Raw genomic sequence first — 25,155 nt, 5'->3', positions numbered from 1 at the left:
GATCGTGCTCCTTGTCTGTCTGCCCTGCTTTACTAGTTTGGATTTCCCTGTGTATGACTTTGGACCGAATTATTGGACTATTACCTGTATTTTACTTGGACTGTCATTAACCACCTCAATACCGGGCACCTTCACCCCCTTCCTGCCCAAGCCATTTTTCAGCTTTTAGCGCTGTCACAATTTGAATGACAATTGCGCGGTCATGCAACACTTTACCCAAATGAAATTTTAATCATTTTTGCCCCCTAGTGGCTCGGCAAGGCGAGGACATCATATGAAGTCCTCCCAGAACTAGATTACTAACGTGCCGCCGTCAATTGACGGCTGCCAGTAGTAAAGTGGTTAAACCATGCTACCAGTCTGCTAACTTCAAGTGGAAAACAAAAGGAAAAAAGCGCCTCTGAGTGATCTGTATTTAATGTATGCAAACAAATGTATCCAGCACTTACATTAAATAATGCAATGTAGAAGTCCGGGAGGCTGGTGTGGAACTTTTTAAAGCTGGTCAGTCATGCCAGGGACGAGAGATGGTGTCATGTAGCCAGGTGTCAGCAGCTGCTCGGTGCCGGAAGGAGCCGACTGTGTGAGCTGCCCTGAGCATCTGATATCATCCACACTGGTTTTATATATAGCCACCAACAACAGCCATAATGGCACCTTGTTTGGACTGATCCTTGATGAACTTACTGTATTTATCGGCGTATACCACGCACTATTTTGCCCTGAAAATCAGGGCAAAATCGTGGGTGCGCGATATACGCCGATACCCGCTTTCCCGTCACAAGTTTGAATACCGCGCCGGCATATACCGAGCGCAGTACACTCGTGAATCTTTGGGAAGTCTCGGCGCCTCTCGCACTGACGTGCCAGGGCGAATTGCAGATGTCTTGTAAAAGAATGGTGAACACTGCAAATATTGACTCTTTGCATAAATGTAATGTTATTGTCAATAAAAGCCTTTGACAGTTATGAAATGCTTGGAATTCCGTATACCATAGTAACATCTGATAAAAACATCTAAAAACACTGAAGCAGCAGACTTCTGGAGAAATGTATATCTGTGTCATTCTCATAGCTTTTATAGCTTTTATAAGCACTACTTGAGTCCAGTGGCGGCTGGTGCTCAAAATGTTTTTTTTTTTCGGGGGGGGGGGGGGGGGGGGGCGCAAACAAACTGAAAAAAAAAAACATCAATTGCAGCCACTGTGCCTATCAAACACAGCTACTGCGCCCATCAATTGCAACCACTGTGCCTATCAGACGCAGCTACTGTGCCATCAAACGCAGCTACTGTGCCCATCAATTCCCACCACTGTGCCCATCAAGCACAGCCACTGTGCCCATCAAACGCAGCCACTGTGCCCATCAAACGCAGCCACTGTGCCCATCAAACGCAGCCACTGTGCCATCAAATGCTGCCACTGTGCCATCACACGCAGCCACTGAGCCCATCAAACGCAGCCAATGTACCCATAAATTGCCGCCACTGTGCCATCAAACGTAGATACTGTACCCATCAATTGCTGCCAGTGTGCCCATCAATTGCCGCTACTGTGCCCATCAATTGCCGCTACTGTGCCCATCAATTGCTGTCAGTGTGCCCATCAATTGCTGCTACTGTGCCCCATCAAATGTTGCCAGTGTGCCAATCAATTGCCGCTATTGTGCCCCATCATATGTTGCCAGAGTGCCCATCAATTGCCGCTACTGTGCCCCATCAAATGTTGCCAGTGTGCCCATCAATTGCTGCTACTGTGTCCCATCAAATCACTTACCTGTCAGCAGCGGTGTCCTGCACGTCCTCCACGTCTTCTTCCGTCCTCTCTCAGGCAGGGCTATCTTAATGAGAGGGCACACCTGGGCACTACCCAGGGGCCCCAGTTGCATGGGGGGCCCCCTGCACTTTCCCCAAAGCAGCTGATTCTTGAGCCCACGCTGCCCCGAAATTGGGGGCCTCATGATGGCACTTAGAGTTATAGATACACAGGGGAGGCAATCTGCCTCCTACCTACTTGATGTCTGTTTACCTGCACTATCATCATTGTAGGGGCCCCAGAGCATTTCTTTGCCCAGGGGCCCATGATGCTATTAGGACGGCCCTGCTCTCAGGTGTCCAATTACAGCGCCTGACGTTTCAGCCAATTAGGTGACAGGTAACAGACCCGGCAACCTGATTGGCTACGAGGCAGTTCAGTGTTAGCAAAGCAAATTCCTTCGCTTTGCTAACACAACGCTGAGTGAACAGCGAACGCACAGCATGGCGCCCACTGTTCACCTTTTTGGGCGCCTATTAGAGCCTATGGCTCTAATCAGGTGCTTCCAAAAAACACCCCTACCGCTGTAATTGAGATGCCCATCGCCCGAAAAGGGGCCGGACACCGGCAATGCATTAATCTATCTGTGGTGATATAACAGTGCCAGGAGAGAGGGGGCGACCCCCATGCACCCCTTATGGGCGCACCGTCACTACTTGAATCAGTACATTTGGAGTCACTAACCCAGAACAAAAGCTTTAGCTCGCAGGGAGCAAAAAAATATTTTTCCTTTAGTCAATAAATTGATTTGATAATCTTAATCGATCCTTCATAACATCTCCATCACAGCAAAAATATTCTGGACAGCATAATAAATAAAGAAAGCAAAAGGAAATTAAGCAGCTTACTGTTACATCCGGTTACTACTATAGGTGAAAATGTTTCAGGGATTTCAACAGCAATATTTGACCTTAGAAAAAAAAAAAAATGTAACAGTAAAAATATTTCACGATGGTGGATGATAGTAGAGAGTGACAGGTTATTTACATATCTCATGCACTAGGCCTGGAGACAGGCATTCTTTTTTTTTTTTTTTTTTAACATGAACAGAATGTTCTTTTATTGAAAAAAATTATAAAAGTTACAGAGAAAGACAGGCAGTACAAAATAATGTTCAGATCATAGAGGTCAAAACAGTCACATGTAGGGAGTCTGGCAACAGCATCTAATGCCGCGTACACACCATCACTTTATGTGATGAAAAAAAACGACACTTTCTGTGAAGTAAAAAATGACGTTTTTGAAACTTCAATTTTCAAAGACGAAGTTGCCTACACACCATCGTTTTCTCACAATGATCTTGCAAAGTGAGGTTACGTTCACCACGTTTTACCATTGAAGCTCGCTTCATAAGTAGCTTCTGGGCATGCGTGGATGAAAAAACGTCTTAGAAAACAACGTTTTTTGCTACACACGGTCAATTTCTGTGAAGTAAAAAGTGCACTTTTGAAAAACGACACATAAAATTGAAGCATGCTTCAATTTTTTTTGGTCGTTTTTTAGAAGACATAAAACGACGTTTTCCCCCACACACAGTCAATTAAAGTGACGTTTTTAAAAACGACATTTTTTTTCATCACATAAAGTGATGGTGTGTACGCGGCATAAGACATACACATCTTTATATAAGTGCATCAAAAAGGAAAAAAAAGAAAAGGGGAGAAAAAAAAAAAAAAAAGGAAAAAAACACACAAAAAAAGGGGGGGGGGGGAGAATCCAAAGGGCACAAATATGTTCTTCAAGCAGTCCAGGGCTGCCAGACCCTATCATATTTCTCAGAGCATTTCCGATTCATATAAGTCATTTTATACATAGGTAAAGCTGAGCTAATAGCTCTTTCCCACGAACCCACAGAGGGGGGGGGGGGGGCCGGGACTTCCATTTCAGAACAATTTCCCTCCTAGCATAGAAGAAAAGGAAACATAAAAGTATTTTGGTATACCTGGGCCTCTGGTCATCATCATGAATACTGAGGAGCAGAAGAGTAGGGGAGACCGGCAAGTCTAGGTGAAGCCGATAGTTAATGAGCTCAACCACTCCGGTCCAGAACTGAGCCACCCTAGGGCAACTCCAGAACATGTGCAGGAATGTGCCCACCGCCCCACCGCACCTGGCGCAAAGCGGCGACCTATCAGGATAAATAGCATGTAGCCTCTCTGGTGTAAAGTAGGTTCTGTGCAAGTACTTGACCTGAATCAACCTATCCCTGGAAGAGATCAGCGCCTGTGCGCTCTCACCAAGACAGTCATCCCAATCCTCCCTCTCCAATCCAGGCACATCCTCACTCCATTTCACCCAGAGGCGCTCCATCCGAGGGGAATGGCAGAGGCATTCTTTTTTTAATTCCCACCCCAACTCCTTTTCTAAAGTCATGTGGTTACTTTTCTGGATTTTGACTGGATGTTGATGATCGTAGCAGAATGTTGACAAGGGGAGTGTAGTGTGACATCACGACTCCACCCACAGAGCTCCAGACAACAGACCCACCCACAGAATCTGCAGTTTTTCAGTTCTTATAACAGACAGAGGGGAGACATTTGACAGGTAAGGATACATGCAGGAGGCGTCTATATCCTTATAGATCAGCACTATGGCAGTAGTTTAGAAAGGATGAGAGTGGCTTTACATCCACTTTAAGCTACTGAGTTCAGTACGTGGGATTTTTTCAACAAATCAGCTATGAATAGACAGGTACACATTAAAAAAGGAGTCCAATGCTCTACCTGCTGCATTTCTTTATGTGACAGTAAACACGGGTAGTGACAGGTACTCGTAATGGTGGCAACCTGGGCCTAAATAGACCCCTGAATTCTTCTTCATGCTTCAGTTAATGCAGAAAGTCTGGGTTACAAGAGCGCAAAACTAAGTGCAATCCTGTGACCCACTTGAGAAGTATAGCCAAAAGAACTGTTGCCATACTTCTCTTTTAAGACTATAAAAGGAAAAAGGTTTGTCAGGACATCAATTTAGTGATATTCTTATTATGTGATGTTTGAAGAGCCTTCAGGCCTCGTATACACGACCGAGTTTCTCGGCAAAAACCAGCAAGAAACTTGCTGGGAGACATTTTTTTGCCGAGGAAACCGGTCGTGTGTACATTTTCGTCGAGGAAACTGTCGAGAAACTCGACGAGTCAAAAAGAGAGCATGTTCTCTATTACCTTGACGGGAATGGAGAAAATTGGCTTGTCGAGTTCCTCGATAGCCTGACAAGGAACTCGACGAGGAAAACGATGTGTTTCGCCCGTCGAGTTTCTCGGTCGTGTGTACGAAGCCTGAGTCATGAACATTACCTATTCTTAAAGCAGACTGCACTTCTAAGAGAACATTATACCTCTGAAAAATTTCTCTTTCTCCGGGAGTAAGATATGAAGCGTAAGGATCGAAACATCTCATTTGATTCAGACTTTCACAGGTGAAGTTGGGCACTTTGTAGCAGTAGAAGGCCTCTTCATAGACTGGATCTACGTACTCACAAATCTCCTTGCCGTCTTTCTCTTCAAGCTTAAAGCCACATGGAGTTGTAGCTTCCTTGCCAAATTTTTCAAACTTTCCAAAGAATCCAATAACGCCCAGACTGCTGTGCCTGGATCTCCAAAGAGCTGCAACCCCTTCGCTAGGGTAGAACAACAAAATGGAGGCTTTGCATTTTCCCTCCCAGTACAATGGAAAATGGATATGATAAGAGCCATTGTTGAAGTCTTCCACCCTGCCAGACACAGCGGCTCCAAGCTCTGGAGAGAATAATCTTGGTCTTATGAAGTCTCCGCCGTAGGTCTTCCTGTTACCTAAATAATCGTACATATCAAGCTGTACCACCAAGTCTTCTCCCACACAGTATTGTTGCTTGGGGTTCACTATGAAGGCCTTACTATTTTTCCCACTGGTGGTTCTGTTGAAATATGTGAATGGGGCTTCAGGGATCAGTCTTTGTATTTTCTCAAACATGTTATCTATGTTAACTTGGAGTTCTGTTCTTTGGAGGGATGGGATTGGGGGAGGTGAGGTTTCATCTTTTTCTTCTGGCCTTTGGCAACTTTGGAGCAACTTTTTCAGAGAATCCTGCAACATATTGGTTAAATGATAAAATTACTTTTGCAAAAAATGTTCATCATAAGTTTGTTAGTAGACATGTGCACACTGAAATATTTCGTCTCGGATTTTCGTTTTCTACCGAAAAATACATTTATTTAGTTACTCCCAAAATTCGTTTTTATTTATTTTGTTTTTCGTTGGAAATTGCATTCGTCCGAAAATCCGAACGAATTAAGGTTGAATCTGTCATTGAAGGCTTTTGGTGTCTGACTGTCTGTCGAATGTTCAAAGAAGATTCGACGGAGCAGCGAAACTGTACGACGCTGCAATCATACTTTTCCGGTCAAATGTTCCGTCTACAAGCTATAGTAGAATTCTAATGTTGTATGACTAGCAATAATTATATCTATTAATTATTATCACTAGTCAACCAACAATAGAATTTTTCTATAGCCTATGGGCCGAGCATTTGACCGGAAATGTATGATTGCAGCGTCGTACAGTTTAGCTGCTCCGTCGAATCTTCTTAGAACTATCAACAGACATCTTCAATGACAGATTCAACGTTTTTCGATGCTTTGTCGAATCTCCGTCGTTCATGTTGAAATGTCAAGTTAGTTCTAGCTATTTTACTGCTCCTCCTCTTTGGTTACAATCAGCCAATAACATTCATCATCATCATTATTTTTATTTTACTTCTTCCACCCAATTCCAGCAGCGATCTTTTCTCTATAATGTCGAATCTTTTCTCTCTATAATGTCGAATCTTTTCTCTCTATAATGTCGAATCTTTTCTCCCTATGTCGAATCTTTTCTCTCTATATTGTCAAATCTTTTCTCTCTATAATGTCGAATCTTTTCTCTCTATAATGTCAAATCTTTTCTCTCTATAATGTCAAATCTTTTCTCTCTATAATGTTGAATCTTTTCTCTCTATAGTGTTGAATCTTTTCTCTCTATAATGTCTAATCTTTTCTCTCTATGTCGAATCTTTTCTCTCTATATTGTCAAATCTTTTCTCTCTATAATGTCGAATCTTTTCTCTCTATAATGTTGAATCTTTTCTCTCTATGTCGAATCTTTTCTCTCTATAATGTCGAATCTTTTCTCTCTATAATGTCTAATCTTTTCTCTCTATGTCGAATCTTTTCTCTCTATATTGTCAAATCTTTTCTCTCTATAATGTCGAATCTTTTCTCTCTATAATGTCGAATCTTTTCTCTCTATAATGTCAAATCTTTTCTCTCTATAATGTTGAATCTTTTCTCTCTATAGTGTTGAATCTTTTCTCTCTATAATGTCTAATCTTTTCTCTCTATGTCGAATCTTTTCTCTCTATATTGTCAAATCTTTTCTCTCTATAATGTCGAATCTTTTCTCTCTATAATGTCGAATCTTTTCTCTCTATGTCTAATCTTTTCTCTCTATAATGTCAAATCTTTTCTCTCTATAATGTCGAATCTTTTCTCTCTATAATGTCAAATCTTTTCTCTCTATTATGTCAAATCTTTTCTCTCTATAATGTCGAAACTTTTCTCTCTATGTAAAATAATCTTGGACTAATAGAGTTAAGGTTAGGCACATTCGAACCTGACGAAAACGAAAGTAAAGCATTTGTTTATGTCGGATCTTTCGGTTTCCGTTTGTTAAATCGATAACGAAAATACATGAAATTCTGACGAAAATGTATTCGGACGAAAACTAATGCACATGTCTATTTGTTAGTGCAAAGTTTGTGTAGATAATCAAAGCGTAACTACCGTACACTGCATCTGAGCACCACAAATCAAAAACAGTATTAATTTTTAATATTCAAAGCATGAGACAAGACACATTTCAGAGGAAGTCTACATTTTATTACTGCACAAAGAGAAGGCTCATCTCTAAGTCTGGGAACTGCTTTAATGTTAGACTCTTCATATGTCCGCAGTCTCCGCCTGGTCCCAGGCATTGAGAAGCGAGGTCCACGTGAGAAGTACCCCTAGTGACCCCATTCATCACTTGGCATAGCCCAAGAACCCTTTGTCTCCGTATACAGCTTGACAAGTTCCATTCCACACACAAAACAGTATTTAGCATACATAATGAGAGATCCTGGACCAGACTCAATTAGCATGTCAACAGTCTACACAGAGAGATGAGTCATAGAATAAACCAACACTTTGCAATATCTCCTGCAATATGAGCTATCAGTAATGTCCCCTGTCCTGTAATTTAGGATATAATTTCTCAGTCACCCTATGGCCCTATCGGACATAAGGTGACCCTAGACATAAGACTCCTTGGTGACGCCGGTACAGGAGTACCCCTCATCCTTCCAAAGTCTCTGTTTGTCACGGGTCATTCTGTTACAGGGTACATTTGGACAATTTCTATATTATAATAAAATAAAAGTGTCCTACGATGTCCATTCATCTTCAATCACAGCCACGATGACCCGAGAACATGATGTCAGAGGGGGGCGGGTTTTTCACATTTTTTTTTTTCGGGTCGTCTGCGCTGTGATTGAAGATGAATTGAAATCTGTGATTTAAACTTTTTTGACATTTGGTGAATGTGTAGCGGTACCCGATACCCATTCACATAGGAGGCGGGGGCGGGATCTGGGGGCCCCCTTGTTAAAGAATTGCCCATTCTTCTTGGCAAAATAGGTCAAGCTCTGTCAGATTGGATGGAGAGCGTCTGTGAACAGCAATTTTCATGTCTTGCCACAGATTCTCAATTGGATTTATGTCTGGACTTTGACTGGGCCATTCTAACACATGAATATGATCTAAACCATTCCATTGTAGCTCTGGCTGTATGTTTAGGGTCGTTGTCCAGCTTCCATGTCCCTGCTGAAGTAAAGTATCCCTACAACATGATGCTGCCACCACCATGTTTCACGGTGGGGATGGTGTGTTCAGGGTGATGTGCAGTGTTAGTTTTCTGCCACACATAGGGGGTTATTTACGAAAGGCATATCCACTTTGCACTACAAGTGCAAACTACAAGTGCAAAATGCACTTGAAATTGCACTGAAAGTACACTTGGAAGTGCAGTCGCTGTAAATCTGAGGGGTAGATCTGAAATGAGGGGAAGCTCTGCTGATTTTATGATTCAATCACGTGCCAGCTAAAATGCTATTTTTTATTTTCCTTGCATGAACCCCTCAGATCTACAGCGACTGCACTTCCAAGTGTACTTTCAGTGCAATTTCCAGTGCACTTTGCACTTGTAGTACAAAGTGAATTTGCCTTTAGTAAATAACCCCCTCAGTGTTTTGCTCATCTGACCAGAGCATCTTCTTCCATGTTTGCTGTGTCCCCCACATGGCTTCTCGCAAACTGCAAATGTGACTTCTTATGGCTTTCTTTCAACAATGGCTTTCTTCTTGTCACTCTTCCATAAAGGGCAGATTTGTGGAGAGCACGACTAATAGTTGTCCTGTGGACATATTCTCCCACCTGAGCTGTGGATCTCTGCAGCTCCTCCAGAGTTACCATGGGCCTCTTGGCTGCTTCTCTGATTATTACTCTCCTTGCCGGGCCTGTCAGTTTAGGTGGACGGCCATGTCTTGGTAGGTTTGCAGTTGTGCCATACTCTTTCCATTTTCGGATGCTCCATGAGATTTTCAAAGCTTGGGAGATTTTTTTATAACTTAACCCTGCTTAAACCTTCTCCACAACTTTTCCCCTGAACTGTCTGGTGTGTTCCTTTGCCTTCATGATGCTGTTTGTTCACTAAGGCTCTCTAACAAACCTCTGAGTTCTTCACAGAACAGCTGTTATTATGCTGAGAATAAATAAGACACAGATGGACTCTATTTACTAATTAGGTGACTTCTGAAGGCAATTGGTTCCACTAGATTTTATTTAGGGGTATCAGAGTAAAGGGGGCTGAATAAAAATGTACCCCACACTTTTCACATATTTATTTGTAAACATTTTGAAAACCATTTATCATTTTCCTTCCACTACACAATTATGTGCCACTTTGTGTAGGTCTATCACATAAAATCCCAACAAAATACATTTACATTTTTGGTTGTAACATAACATAATGTGGAAAATTTCCAGGGGCATGAATACATTTTCAAGGCACTGTACTGTAGATAAGCATTATAATCATTAGGGATGAGCTTCGTATTCGAGTCAAACTCACGTTCGATTTGAACATCGTATGTTCGATCGTTCGTCGAATTACGAACGTTTTGGGCCGTTCGCACCAAATTCGAGTGGCGTGTCTCAGCCCATAATTCACTGCGGCATAGCAGTGCATTGCTGGCAGATGATTGGCCAAGCATGCACTATGACCAGCATGCTTGGCCAATCACAGCGAGCAAAAAATGGAGAGCCATAATTGGCCAAAGCCAGGGTGACCTACAGTCCCTGTCTTGCTTGTATACTGCTGTTCAAAGTATATAGGGCCAAAGGGGCTGGTAATGACCTGGGGGGAGTGGGGGGAAACCCATGCTATTTTTCTCAATGATTTCCATCCATACTGCAGGGACCAGACATTACATTAAAGCCGCAAGCAGTTTTAAATGACTTTTTTCTTATAGTAATGTCATTTTGTGCAGGGACAGTTCTAAACATGTGCCACTTCACAGGCATACTTTAGACACCCAGCAGGTACGATATTTAAAGGAATTTTTCAATTAATTTTTTTCACTTTAAGCATCATTAAAACCGCTGCTCCAGAAAAAAAAATGACAGTTTTTAAAACGTTTTTTTTCCATTGATACATGTTCCCTGGGGCAAGACCCGGGTTCTCAAAGACATTTTACGACAATAACTTGCATATTAGCCTTTAAAATTAGCACTTTTGAATTCGAACGTTTGAGTCCCATAGACTTCGATGGGGTTCTAAAAGTTTGCGCGAACGTTCGGTCCGTTCGAAGGTTCTGGTGTGAACCGAACGAGGGGGGGGGGGGGGGTTCGGCTCATCCCTAATAATCATCCATATAGAAGAAAGTTCACCTGAAATTGGGTCCTGTGCCATCCGAAGCCCAGAAGAAATAGTGTGATTAGTAGAACTGCGAGTTTCGGTCTGTTTATAGCCATTGGTGCCTTGTCTACCAAGAGAAGAGAAAGAAGGTTATTCATGGGCAGAGAAGGGAAAATAGGAGGGGAGGAAGGGAAAAGTGAGGTATAGGTAGAAGAAGTGGGAGGATGGAAGAGGAGAGTGGGGGAGGAGAAAAGAGGAGAAGAAATGAGAAGGAAGAGGAGGACAGGAGAAGAAAGGAAAAGCGAAGGATGGGGAAGGAGAGGAGAGTTGGGGGGTTGGGAAAGGAGAGTAATGGAGAATAAATAAGAAGGAAAGGAAAGAAAAAAGGAGGGAAGGGGATGAGATTTGAAAGGATGAAAAAGGAGAGTAGGGTGGGAGAAAGGAGGAGAAGAACTGAGAGGGACAGGAGAGGAGAAGAAATAAGAAAAGGAAGGGGAAGAGAAGAAATAAGAGGGAGAGGATAGGATGGGAGAGGAAAGGAAAGGAGAGTAGGAGAGGAGAAAAGAGTAGAAAAACTGAGAAGGACAGGATAGGATAAGAAATAAGAAGAGGAGAGCAGAAGAAATGAGAGGGAGAGGAGAGGAAAGGAGAGTAGAGGAGGAGAAATGAGAAGGAAAAGGAAGAAAAGAGGAGGGAAGGGGATGAGATTTGAAAGGATGGAAAGGGAGAGTAGGGTAGGAGTAAGGAGGAGAAGAACTGAGAGGGACAGGAGAGGAGAATAAATAAAAAGAGGAGGGGGGAAGAGAAGAAATGAGAGGGAGAGGAAAGGATGGGAGAGGAACAGAAAGGAGGGAGAGGAGAGTAGGGGAGGAGAAAGGAGGATAAGAACTGAGAGGGACAGGAGAGGGGAATAAATAAGAAGAGGAGAGGGGAAGAGAAAAAATAAGAGGGAGAGGATAGGATGGGAGAGGAAAGGAAAGGAGAGTAGGGGAGGAGAAAAGAGTAGAAAAACTGAGAAGGACAGGAGAGGAGAAGAGATAAGAAGAGGGGAGCAGAAGAAATAAGAGGGATAGGAGAGGAGATGAAAGGAGAGTAGGGGAGGAGAAATGAGAAGGAAAGGGAAGAAAAGAGGAGGGAAGGGGGATGAGAAGAAATAAGTAGAGGAGGGGGAAGAGAAGAAATGAGAGGGAGAGGAAAGAATGGACGAGGAACGGAAAGCAAAGGAGAGGAGCGTAGGGGAGGAGAAAGGAGGAGAGTTGAGAGGGACAGGAGAGGAGAAGAAATAAAAAGAGGAGGGGGGAAGAGAAGAAATGAGAGGGAGAGGAAAGGATGGGAGAGGAACAGAAAGGAGGGAAAGGAGGGAGAGGAGAGTAGGGGAGGAGAAAGGAGGATAAGAACTGAGAGGGACAGGAGAGGAGAATAAATAAGAAGAGGAGAGGGGAAGAGAAGAAATAAGAGGGAGAGTATAGGATGGGAGAGGAAAGGAAAGGAGAGTAGGGGAGGAGAAAAGAGTAGAAAAACTGAGAAGGACAGGAGAGGAGAAGAAATAAGAAGAGGAGAGCAGAAGAAATAAGAGGGAGAGGAGAGGAAAGGAGAGTAGGGGAGGAGAAATGAGAAGGAAAGGGAAGAAAAGAGGAGGGAAGGGGATGAGAAGAAATAAGTAGAGGAGGGGGAAGAGAAGAAATGAGAGGGAGAGGAAAGGATGGAAGAGGAACGGAAAGCAAAGGAGAGGAGCGTAGGGGAGGAGAAAGGAGGAGAGCTGATAGGGACAGGAGAGGAGAAAAATGAGGAAGGGGGAAGAGAAGAAATGAGAGGGAGAGGATAGGATGGGAGAGGAAAGGAAAGGAGGGGAGAGAAGCGGAGGAGAAAAGAGGAGTAGAACTTAGAAGGACAGGAGAGGAGAAGAAATAAGAAGAGGAGAGCAGAAGAAATGAGAGTGAGAGCAGAGGAATAGAGAGGAAAGGAGAGTAGGGGAGGAGAAAAGAGGAGAAGAAATTAGAATGACAGTAGAGAAAAATAAATGAGGAGAGGAGAGTAGGGGAGGAGAAAAGAGAGGAGAAAAAATGAGAAGGAGAGGATAGGACAGGAGAGGAAAGGAAAAGAGAAAGGCGGGGAAGAGGAGGAGAGTTTAGAGGATGAAAAAGGAGAGTAGGGGAGAAGAAATGAGAAGGAAAGGAAAAGGGAAGGGCATGAAAGGGGAAGAGATTTAAAAAGGATGGGAGAGGAGAGTAGGGGGAGAAGAAAAGCGGAGTGGAGAAGATAAATAGAGGGGAAGGAAAGGAGAGGCTAAGGAAAGATGAGGAAAAATTTATGGAAATTAAAGGAAAAGGGAAAGAAAAGAGAAAGAAAATCGATGAACAGGAAAAGAAAGATGAAGGAAAATGAGAAGAGATAATAAAGAAATGTTCAAATAAAATAAACAAACAACAGAATTCCTCTTTAATTTTGTAACTTCTCTAACTGATGATGATGAACATTGAAAGGTTGTCACTGTTGCTTATGCTGCTATGGATGCCACCCTTTTATCTATTGACATGATATGTGATTGTTATGATTATTGTAAATAAAATAACCCATCGTGTATTCATGTAGGCAGTATGTCTGTGTCTTTGGGCTTTTGTTTTCTTCAGTCAGGTTTTGTATTCCCTAAAATGCAGATTAGTAGGAGGTCAAATGCATTGGAATGATCTCGGAAAAATCTCAAACTGATGCCATCAACACAAGCCCATCAAATGACAACATTTTTTTTTTATTGTATTTTAGTGTAAATATGAGATGTGAGGTCTTTTTGACCCCCAGAGCTCATATTTAAGAGGACCTGTCATGCTTTTTTTCTATTACAAGGGATGTTTACATTCCTTGTAATAAGAATAAAAGCAACCCACATTTTTTGTGTCAAAATAAGTAAAATAAATATGATTTTTTATTTTTATTTTTAAAGCGCCCCGTCCTGACAAGCTCGTGTGCAGAAGCGAACGCATACGTGAACAGCACTCGCATATGAAAACGGTGTTCAAACCACACATGTGAGGTATCGCCGCGATCGTTAGAGTGAGAGCAATAATTCTATCTCTAGACCTTCTCTGAAACACAAAACATGCAACCTGTAGAATTTTTTAAACGTCGCCTATGGAGATTTCTAAGGGTAAAATTTTGGCGCCATTCCACGAGCGGGTGCATATTTTGAAGCGTGACATGTTGCGTATCAATTTACTCGGCGTAACATTATCTTTCACAATATGAAAAAAAATGTGGCTTCCAAAAAAAGTGCAATTGTATTGCAATGACCACCATTTTATTCTCTAGGGTGATATACATTTTTTTCTAATGTTTGGGGGTTCTAAGTAATTTTCTAGCAAAAAAAAATGTTTTAACTTGTAAACACTGAGTCTGAAAAAGAGGCTTGGTCCCAAGTGGTTAAGCTCCTCAGTTCACTGTGGTGTGCCATAACCATCGGCACTATTTTTTTTTTAGCCCACCCACTATTTCACTCTGGATAATTTAGAACATGCTCTATTATTTAAATTTTTTCAATTTTTCCGCGTCGTGAAAAACGGTCGTGTGTAGGCTTTAACCACGGGAAAAAATTGCGCTTGCTCAGAAGCAAGTTATGAGACGGGAGCGCTCGTTGTGGTAAAACTAGCGTTCGTAATGGAGATAGCACATTCGTCACGCTGTAACAGACTGAAAGGCACGAAGACTGAAAAGCGCGAATCGTCTCTCACCAAACTTTTACTAACACAAAATCAGCAAAAGCAGCCCCAAGGGTGGCGCCATCCGAATGGAACTTCCCCTTTATAGTGCCGTTGTGCGTCACCGCACTTTGCTTGAGCATTTATTTTTTCACGATCGTGTGTATTCAAGGCAGGCTTGACAAGAATCACGTTGTTTGTACGGTCGTGTGTACGCGTCATTACTCTCCGGGCCCCGACTACTACTGGGTGGGGAGCGGAGGAAGATCATTTCGCCAGGGAAGGCAAGGAGATAGGCAGGCGGCTGGCCGGGACTTGAGCCAAGACAAAAGAACATGCGCCTGAAACTGAAGAAATATTCCCTCCGCTCCGACCAGCACATGATCATCAGAAAGGGGCACAGACAATGAAATATTTTTTTTTTCTCATTCAGAATTAAGATTTTTTTTTTTTTTATTCTGCACTGATTGTCTTTGAAATTGCCCCCGCCCCTGTTCAAATACAATCTGGGGACAAAACTGGGGACAGACTTCGTCCGGGGACAGTGTCCTCAATCCAGGGACTGTCCCCAAGGACGGGGGATGTCTAGTCGCCCTAGAGGGGGCGCCATTCTACACCTTTGCCCTGGGCACCAGATGACCTTGTCACACAATCGGTAGCAGCAGCTCTTGAACAGGGAGATTCAGAACATACAGAAGACCTGTAGGAAGTCTTTGTGAAGTACTTGACAGAAATTGAGCCAGTAAGGCAAAACATGCTTACCTTGTGTATATGTTGAAAGATGCTATATAGTACAAATAGCTGAAAAGGTAATGACCGAAACCCGTGCAGTGCAGTTCAGGAATAAGATAGACTAGCTGTAGAGTATCTAGCTGTAGATGGAGTAGATATGGAGTAACATTTCAGGAGTCCTTCCCAGAGCTCTTACTACAGCTGCTTAGTAAAGCGTAGCATACAAAGTTTTCGGTATGCAGGTGTGCACTATATATACACGTAGACATATATTCTGAGACCCATATGTCAAGAACCGCATGGTTGGTTGTCCTGCCCACACCCAACCTGCAAGTCTATTGTAACTCTACAAAAGAAAATAAATCATATCCTCATCTATTTCTGTCCTCAAGCCTGTAGCATCATTATAGCTTCAGCCCATTGCTGTCAAAGGACCAAGCCTATTCTGACACTTATCTGACACTTATCTGTTTACAAGTATTTACATGTATTTTTATGCTAGAAAACCCTCAAACATTGTACAGTGGATTACGAGCATAATCCGTTCCAGGAGAATGCTTGTAATCCAAAGTACTCAAATATCGAAGCAAGTTTTCCCATAGAAGTCAATGGAAACTAAGATAATTTGTTCCACATTGACTTCTATGGCATGCAATACCGCATGTGGCCAGAGGTGGGGGGGGTGGGCGCCGGAGAGCCTCGGAAACTTTTGGAAAGGTTCGGAAACACTTGGGAACGGAGTATTAGTGAGTGTTTCTGAGTATTTCTGAGTATTTTTGAGCGGCTCCGAACCGTTCCGAGTGTCACTGGCACCCCTGCACCTCTGTCCAAATGCGGTACTGCCCACCCCCCATTAGCTTGAATTCAGCGTATTTTGCAAGACAACACGCGCAAACAAAGTCAGGATTTTAAAAAACAAAAAGTTTCTCTTTATTCAAAACGCTTGTTAAAATGGTTGTAAACCCTTTTTTATAACTTTATGCTACAGGTAAGCCTATATTAAGGCTTACCTGTATCTACCCAGGATGTCTCCTAAACCTGCACGGTTTAGGAGATATCCCCTTGTGCCTGCATGTGCCAAAGTCATCGGCACATGCGCACTGGGACAAACTGAAGCAATGGCATCTATTTGCTGTTGCTACAGTCTCCATTACCGGCGGCTTCCGCGCGCATGCGCGAGTGACATCATTGCAGCTCCGGCCAATCACAGTGCCGGAGCCGCGATACCCGGAAGTAACTCCGGGACGACATGTCGGTGGCCGAAAGGGAAAACGAGGACTGCTGCGGGGGCTCTGATCGAAGGTAAGTAATACATAATGAGCTAGTATGCTATGCACGGGTTGTTATTGAGGGTCTGACTACGGAGGCCTGAATAAAGCATCGTCGCGGAAGGCGGATTTATTGGGGTAAGAAATATCTGCTAACCCATCCAGCCAGCTGCTGCACACATACCTATAGGATTCAACCTCTGATTGAGAGCATTGGGATATATTGGGGGGTACAGGGGGAACTAAGGTAACTATAAACGCACCCGTTGATAAAAATGCCCAATAGCTAAATAGCTGAATTAGAATCTGGGGAAGCGAATAAGAGTAACCAACATACAAAAAAATGAGTAAATCTACAAGTAAAACTACGAAGGGTACGACCCCAAAAAAAAAAAAAAAAGTACAGCAGCCAGTACTATCAAACAGTACATGACTCAGGAGGGAAGCCCAAAGAACTCGGAACCGAGCACACAACAGAAAGATAAGGGCAGGGGCAGGAGTAGATAAATCTAATGATGATTTAACAACAAAAAGCGAACAAGAAACCAGTAGAACGGAGGAACAAAGGTCGGGCGCCCAAATGCCAACAAAGGGAGAAATGAACGAGATGTTGATGAGGCTGGAAAATTCGATCAAGGCAGAAATGAACATACTCAGAAATGATCTGGGACACCTTCTGACTAGTGTTGAGCAGAATATGCCATATTCGATTTCGCGATATATCTCGAATATATATTCGAATATTCGAGATATATTCGCTAAATTCGAATATTCGTGATATTTTATCGAAATTAATTGAATGCGATTTTTCGCTATTGCGAATGCGAAAATAATTGCGATTTTTTAATAACTGCGGTAGGAGCGCTCTGATTGGCTTAGAATATTCGTGATATTTTATCGAAATATCGCAACATGCGAATGCGATATTTATTGCGCAATTTCGAGATATGCTGGAGGAGCGCTCTGATTGGCTCAGAATATTCGTGATATTTTATCGAAATATCGCAACATGCGAATGCGATATTTATTGCGCAATTTCGAGATATGCTGGAGGAGCGCTCTGATTGGCTCAGAATATTCGTGATATTTTATCGAAATATCGCAACATGCGATTGCGATATTTATTGCGCAATTTCGAGATATGCTGGAGGAGCGCTCTGATTGGCTCAGAATATTCCTGATATTTTATCGAAATATCGCAACATGCGAATGCGATATTTATTGCGCAATTTCGAGATATGCTGGAGGAGCGCTCTGATTGGCTCAGAATATTCCTGATATTTTATCGAAATATCGCAACATGCGAATGCGAAATTTATTGCAGATATTTCGAAAACTGCTGTAGCAGCACTCTGAAATCGAATATGTATGATATTTTAACCAAAATACATATTGCGATTGCGATTTTTCGATCGCGCATGCGCAATTGCGCGAACAACACGCGACCATTTCCTGGAGCCTTGCCAGTTTCCCAATATTACAGCAACATGGTGGGAAGCAATTTCTCAAAGTCTGAGGAAAAGTTGCTGATTTGTGTAAGTATTTTGACCACTGTTATTTCATCATCTTCAACTGCATTTAAGTCTAGTTTAAAAGTTAGTATATATGATCAGATATTAGTATTTAACCAAAAATGTGTCTCCTGCTTTTACAAAACTACAAGTCCCAGCATGCCTGGACAGCTGCAGACACCCTGGTTGGCAAATGTGTATTTAGGCACTTTTCCTTGTTATTTAGCATAATGAATTTAAAATTTTTTTGGACATAGGACGTATGCGAACGTCCTGACTTCAGTGTCCTCAAGGCCCAAGGACGTTCGAATACATATTGCCCTTTAGATGTTGCAGAACTACAACTTCCAGCATGCCTGGGAATGCTGGCACTTCTAGTATTGTAAGTTCTGCAGGCCCACATTTTTCAGGCCTTTATGCACGGGTCTCTAAACTGTGGCACCCTAGATGCAGCAAAAGTAAAATTCTTAGCATGCACTGACAGACCGTGGCTGATGGGAGTAGTAGTTTTGCAACAGCTGGAGGTGGACTGGTCTTGAAACCCAGAGTTAGGTAACAAACCCGTAGTGTTTTGCAACCATTCTGCCTCCAGCTGGTTATTTTCTGTTGAAAAGCCTGTGGCGTGCAAAACACAACCCAAAAACTCCACCCGGTGCAAGGAAAAATTTGCACACACCTAAAGAGTGACATCACAAAAAACTGCGACGGTTGCATACGTCAGTGGTCCTCCGAAAAGGTCCCGTCTCTGACCCCCCGGGGCGTTAGGCTCCTAGGCTCCTGACAGGGAAAAGAGTTACTGTGGTCCATACAGCCGAAGCCATATGGACCCATCTCGGTCCAAGCAGCGCAATCAACACGCGAACAACACGCGACCATTTCCTGGAGCCTTGCCAGTTTCCAACTTATGATCGCAGCGCAATCACACAGCAACATGGTTGGAAGCAATTTCACTAAGTCTGAGGAAAAGTTGCTGATTTGTGTAAGTATTTTGACCACTGTTATTTCATCATCTTCAACTGCATTTAAGTCTAGTTTAAAAGTTAGTATATATGATCAGATATTAGTATTTAACCAAAAATGTGTCTCCTGCTTTTACAAAACTACAAGTCCCAGCCCAGCCCAGCATTTTAGTCTAGTTTAAAAGTTAGTATATATGATCATATATTAGTATTTCACAAAAAATGTGTCTCCTGCTTTTACAAAACTACAAGTCCCAGCATGCCTGGACAGCTGCAGACACCCTGGTTGGCAAATGTGTATTTAGGCACTTTTCCTTGTTATTTAGCATAATGAATTTAAAAATTTTTTGGACATAGGACGTATGCGAACGTCCTGACTTCAGTGTCCTCAAGGCCCAAGGACGTTCGAATACATATTGCCCTTTAGATGTTGCAGAACTACAACTTCCAGCATGCCTGGGAATGCTGGCACTTCTAGTATTGTAAGTTCTGCAGGCCCCCATTTTTCAGGCCTTTATGCACGGGTCTCTAAACTGTGGCACCCTAAATGCAGCAAAAGTAAAATTCTTAGCATGCACTGACAGACCGTGGCTGATGGGAGTAGTAGTTTTGCAACAGCTGGAGGTGGACTGGTCTTGAAACCCAGAGTAAAGTAACAAACACGTAGTGTTTTGCAACCATTCTGCCTCCAGCTGTATTTTTCCTGTTGAAAAGCCTGTGGCGTGCAAAACACAACCCAAAAACTCCACCCGGATGCAGTGAAAAATGTGCACACACCTAAAGAGTGACATCACAAAAAACTGCGACTGGTACATACGTCAGTGGTCCTCCGAAAAAGGTCCCGTCTCTGACCCCCCGGGGCGTTAGGCTCCTGACAGGGAAAAGAGTTAGCAACGCATATCTCCCCTATACGTGTATCCTGTGTTGTTAATAATATATTCATAATTATGCAAATGATAATGGCTGCTATATTTATGCAAAAAAGGTGGCGACCGAAATGGCAGGATATAAAATCTTTCATGTTACCCCTGTCATTGATTAATAAGGCGAGAATGCTTCCAATTGTTGAATAGCATACATTTACGTCATATATCCATAAGGCTGTCAACAGAAGTATTACAATATACTTTGTTCTTCATCTTGCAGAAGTTCCTGGAAACAGGATATGATGACCTGCGGCGGCAGCCACAGAAAAGGGCTGTGGTCAGCGCCCTAATCGCTGACTTTGGCGGCCAACATGACCACAAGGCCATTGTTAAGAAGTGGTCTGACCTCAAGAGGCGCCAAATGGGTAATGTCAGACGTCTTCGGGCTAAATATCATCCAGGTAAGTTATTGTTGACAGTTATGTTTTTTTTAAAAAAAGTGTATTTTGTGCGTGAACTCGAAAGAGAGAGGAGCCGGCCTGCAGGAGTTGGGAGGCCTCCCCCAGAGGCAATCTGCCACCTTTCTCCATGCCCCGGTTGGCAATGGCGGGTGTGAGGGGGTCCTCCCAACCCAACCTCGCATAGCACACCCACCAGTGGCGGGGCTGAGACCACCAAACTCAATTCACAGGTAGCCGAGAGCGGGATCCGAACCCCTAGCTGCAGAGGTGAATCAGTTGTCAGTGCAGTGGCAATCGCGTGGAGCCACCGCAGCTCCTTTGGTGACAGTTATGTAAGGTCATATGTAATTCATGTAAGGTCAGATGTTGTTAACCAAGATGCCATGTTGTGCTAACATATATCACCACCGGCCAAGGTATTCATAGTACTGTTGAAAAAAGACATGGGGCAGCAGACAGGAACACAGAAGTTATGTGGGAACATAATTTTCCCATTGCTTTGCATGGGACTTTAAAGAAAAACCCCGACCATGGCAAGTGGGGGTGGGTAAGGTTTAAACCACCTATCCTATGTTTGTGGCTGACATATAAGTAACCTGTGTGCCAAGTTTCATATAAATATCTTTAGCCGTTTGTACGTGATGCTGGAACATACATACATACATACATACATACATACATACATTTATGCACACACACACGTTGAGTTTTATATATATAGATTACCACTAAATTCCTGTGTTAGGAGTGGGGTTGTTATAGTAATCCCGTGTGCTCCATCAGGCCCTTTTTTTAACATGAGATGGTCTGAACAAAACAAAGTAGACAAAAACAGCTCATTTTAACATGGTTGCATCCCAGCTCACGCTCAGTCCCCTGTAGTGCCCACAAGACCCTTTAATATAACATTGTCCCATTGGTTAACTGTCTATATAAATCAATTTGTATTCATATACAATACAGCAGAGTACACAGAATTTGCATACGTCATTAGAAAACATTTTTATAATATATGAACATTGTGTTATTATAGGAGCTCCAATGCCAGTTATCCGCGCCAAGCGCAGAAGGCGCCAGGCCGATGAGGAGGAGGAGGAGGATGCGGCAGAGGAGGATGCGGCAGAGGAGGAGATGGATGAAGAGGAGCAGCCAGGGCCCTCCCACTCCCCAACCCCAGCTCCTGCTGAGGAGCAAGCTGAGGAGATTCCCCCCCCCACCACCCCAACTTCTCAAGCGGAAGAGCAGGAGGAAGAGAGCGTTCCTGTGAGCCTCGCTCAGGAAGGTAAATATGTGCACAATGATTAATAACATTTCAACAACAAAATGTAGATATAAAAATGGACAACATATAAAGCGCACCTGTCAGATTGTAGAACCATAATATGGTATTGATGCTAGAAGTATACAGGTAGTGCATAATTATTAGGCAAGTTGTATTTTTTGAGGATTCATTTTATTATTGAACAACAACCATGTTCTCAATGAACCCCAAAAACTCATTAATATCAAAGCTGAATTTTTTTGGAAGTAGTTTTTAGTTTGTTTTTAGTGTTAGTTATTTTCGGGGGATATCTGTGTGTGCAGGTGACTACTATTACTGTGCAGAATTATTAGGCAACTTAACCAAAAAATAAATAGATACCCTTTTCAATGATTTATTTGTAACAGTGAAACCAATATAACATCTCAACATTCACAAATACACATTTCTGACATTTAAAAACAAAACAAAAACAAATCAGTGACCAATATAGCCACCTTTATTTGCAAGGACACTCGAAAGCCTGACATCCATGGATTCTGTCAGTGTTTTGATCTGTTCACCATCAACATTGCGTGCAGCAGCAACCACAGCCTCCCAGACACTGTTCAGAGAGTTGTACTGTTTTCCCTCCTTGTAAATCCCACATTTGATGATGGACCACAGGTTCTCAATGGGGTTCAGATCAGGTGAACAAGGAGGCCATGTCATTACTTTTTTTTATTTAATACCCTTTCTTGCCAGCCACGCTGTGGAGTACTTTGACACGTGTGATGGAGCATTGTCCTGCATGAAAATCATGTTTTTCTTGAAGGATGGTGACTTTTTCCTGTACCACTGCTTGAAGAAGGTCTCTTCCATAATCTGGCAGTAGGACTGGGAGTTCAGCTTGACTCCATCCTCAATCCGAAAAGGCCCCACAAGCTCATCTTTGATGATACCACCCCAAACCAGTACTCCACCACCACCTTGCTGGCGTCTGAGTCGGACTGGAGCTCCCTGCACTTTACCAATCCAGCCACGGGCTCTTCCATCTGGCCCATCAAGACTCACTCTCATTTCAGCAGTCCATAAAACCTTAGAAAAATCTTTCTTGAGATATTTATTGGCACAGTCTTGACGTTGCAGCTTGTGTGTCTTGTTCAGTGGTCGTCGTCTTTCAGCCTTTCTTACCTTGGCCATGTCTCTGGGTATTGCACACCTTGTGCTTTTGGGCACCCCAGTGATGTTGCAGCTCTGAAATATGGCCAATCTGGTGGCAAGTGGCATCTTGGCAGCTGCACGCTTGACTTTTCTCAGTTCATGGTCAGTTATTTTGCGCCTTTTTTTTTCCACACACTTCTTTTGACCCTGTTGACTATTTTGAATGAAACGCTTGATTTTTCGATGATCACGCTTCAGAAGATTTGCAATTTTAAGAGTGCTGCATCCCTCTGCTAGATATCTCTCTATTTTGGACTTTTCAGAGTCTCTCAAGTCCTTCTTTTAGACCATTTTGCCAAAGGAAAGGAAGTTGACTAATAATTATGCACACCTTATATAGGGTGTTGATGTCATTAGACCACACACCTTCTCATTACAGAGATGTACATTACCTAATATGCCTAATTGGTAGTAGGCTTTCGAGCCTATACAGCTTGGAGTGAGACAACATGCATAAAGAGCATGATGTGGTCCAATTACTCATTTGCCTAATAATTCTGCACTCCCTGTATGTGTTAGACACACAACAAATGTATAGACATGATAATGATTGATTAATAAGCAAAAAAAATATTTTATGTATTTGTTAACGGTCTTTGTAATCAAATTGTTTTTTCTTATATCATAACAGCTGTAAAAGAGATTATGCAGAGACAAGCAGCAATAACGAAAAGGCAAGAATTAATTATTGCTAACCAGAGGAAAATGTGCTATTTAGCCAATCAAAACAAGCAACTGGAGGAGCAACAAATGAGAGAAATGCGTGAATTGGAAAAATTGCAAAAGCGCATGAGCCAATCACTTTGATTTTTTTTTTATAATAAAAAATATTATTTTTTGGAAATGTTTCATTTCTTTTTGAGATAGATTTTTAGGTTTTTCAACACATCTAACTTCACATCGAACAAATCAACATCAACACATCTAACTTCATAATAAGCAACAACATTTTATACTATTAATTTATTTAACACAAACCTAGGACAAACTAAAGCACACGGACACAGACACGACGAACACAAAATAAACTGTTGAAAAATGAACATAACAAAAGCAACAATATATATATATATATATATATATATATATATATATATATATATACCGAGAGAGAGAGAGAGCAAGAAAGAGAGAGAGAATGCAGATGAGCTCTTGCAGACAGCCCAATGGTTGCAGTATAAATGCCGCAAAACAGGGTTTAACATAAGGTTCATTGTTATAGTTACACTTGCTGTTTAGATCCGGTCTGGTAGCTTGTAGCGGAGGCTGTTGGTGGATCCGCTGTGCCAGAGAGGTCATGAAGCTTTACTCAGCATGGAGGCAGCAGCAGTAGTATTAAAATATAATGTAACTAGACAATGCATTTCCTGAGGAAAATGCGAGTGGGAATGCTGAATAGCTTAATTGCTGAGCCCCTTGCCAAAGACATTCACCATAACCACTACACTATCTTTAGGACACACAGCTTCTTTCTCTATCTGCAAAGTATAGAGTATGCTGACTTCCTGGTCGCCCCTCCCCCCTCAAGAGGTTTCCCCTCCCCCCCAGGTCAGTGAGGAGGAATATTGCACTGAGGTCAGGAAAGTTATTTATGGAAAGAAATAACATTACAAACGCTTTTAATTCACAGATCAAATACATGATTTAAGCCTCCAAACAAAGCTTAATAAATCCTCAACCGTACATGCGATCGATACAACGACTACACCGTTTGAAATACACGGCCCTTGTGAACGCATCGATATGAAATTTATGTTGATAAACTTAAAAATGTGACATAGGTGTATTGACTGAGCAGCAGAAGCAGCAGTAGTAGTATTAGCAGTAGTAGTTGATACAGAGTCAGATATAGGGTGTGAAATAACTGCTGACATAGGTGTCTTGACTGGGCAGCAGCAGCAGCAGAAGCAGCAGTAGTAGTATTAGCAGTAGTAGTTGATACAGAGTCATATCACTTGGGCAGGAGGTGCCATGATGAACAGCAGTGGTAATAAGAGTATATAGGGTGTGAAATAACTGCTGACATAGGTGTCTTGACTGAGCAGCAGCAGTAGTAGTATTAGCAGTAGTAGTTGATACAGAGTCATATCACTTGGGCAGGAGGTGCCATGATGAACAGCAGTGGTAATAAGAGTATATAGGGTGTGAAATAACTGCTGACATAGGTGTCTTGACTGAGCAGCAGCAGTAGTAGTATTAGCAGTAGTAGTTGATACAGAGTCATATCACTTGGGCAGGAGGTGCCATCATGAACAGCAGTAGGAATAGGAGTATATAGAGTGTCAAATAACTGCTGACATAGGTGTCTTGACTGGGCAGCAGCAGCAGAAGCAGCAGTAGTATTAACAGTAGTAGTTGATACAGAGTCATATCACATGGGCAGGAGGTGCCATGATGAACAGCAGTAGGAATAGGAGTATATAGA

General features: G+C 42.5%; 1 protein-coding gene across 3 annotated transcripts in view; it reads right to left on the bottom strand.

Annotated features, from left to right (window-relative positions):
- The window catches only part of LOC120943202 (NXPE family member 4-like), an 80,483-nt gene that overhangs the window by 6,128 nt on the left and 49,200 nt on the right, over positions 1–25,155 (bottom strand). The window contains exons 1-4 of one of the 3 annotated variants that reach the window (XM_040356373.1): positions 15,232–15,429; positions 10,810–10,904; positions 5,148–5,875; positions 2,663–2,724 (exon numbers count right to left, since the gene is read on the bottom strand). The exons of 1 other annotated variant lie outside the window; for it this stretch is intronic. In XM_040356373.1, coding sequence (XP_040212307.1) covers positions 2,663–2,724; positions 5,148–5,875; positions 10,810–10,893 — 874 coding nt within the window. In that variant the 5' untranslated portion in view covers positions 10,894–10,904; positions 15,232–15,429. Of the gene's footprint in view, positions 1–2,662; positions 2,725–5,147; positions 5,876–10,809; positions 10,905–15,231; positions 15,430–25,155 lie in introns of those variants that run through there. One more of the 3 variants, XM_040356374.1, reaches the window with a different exon arrangement.

The sequence above is a fragment of the Rana temporaria genome, chromosome 6 (assembly GCF_905171775.1).
Source record: "Rana temporaria chromosome 6, aRanTem1.1, whole genome shotgun sequence".
NCBI lineage: Eukaryota > Metazoa > Chordata > Amphibia > Anura > Ranidae > Rana > Rana temporaria.
Note: the sequence above shows the minus strand (reverse complement) of the source record. Positions and strands in the feature narration are given on the sequence as shown.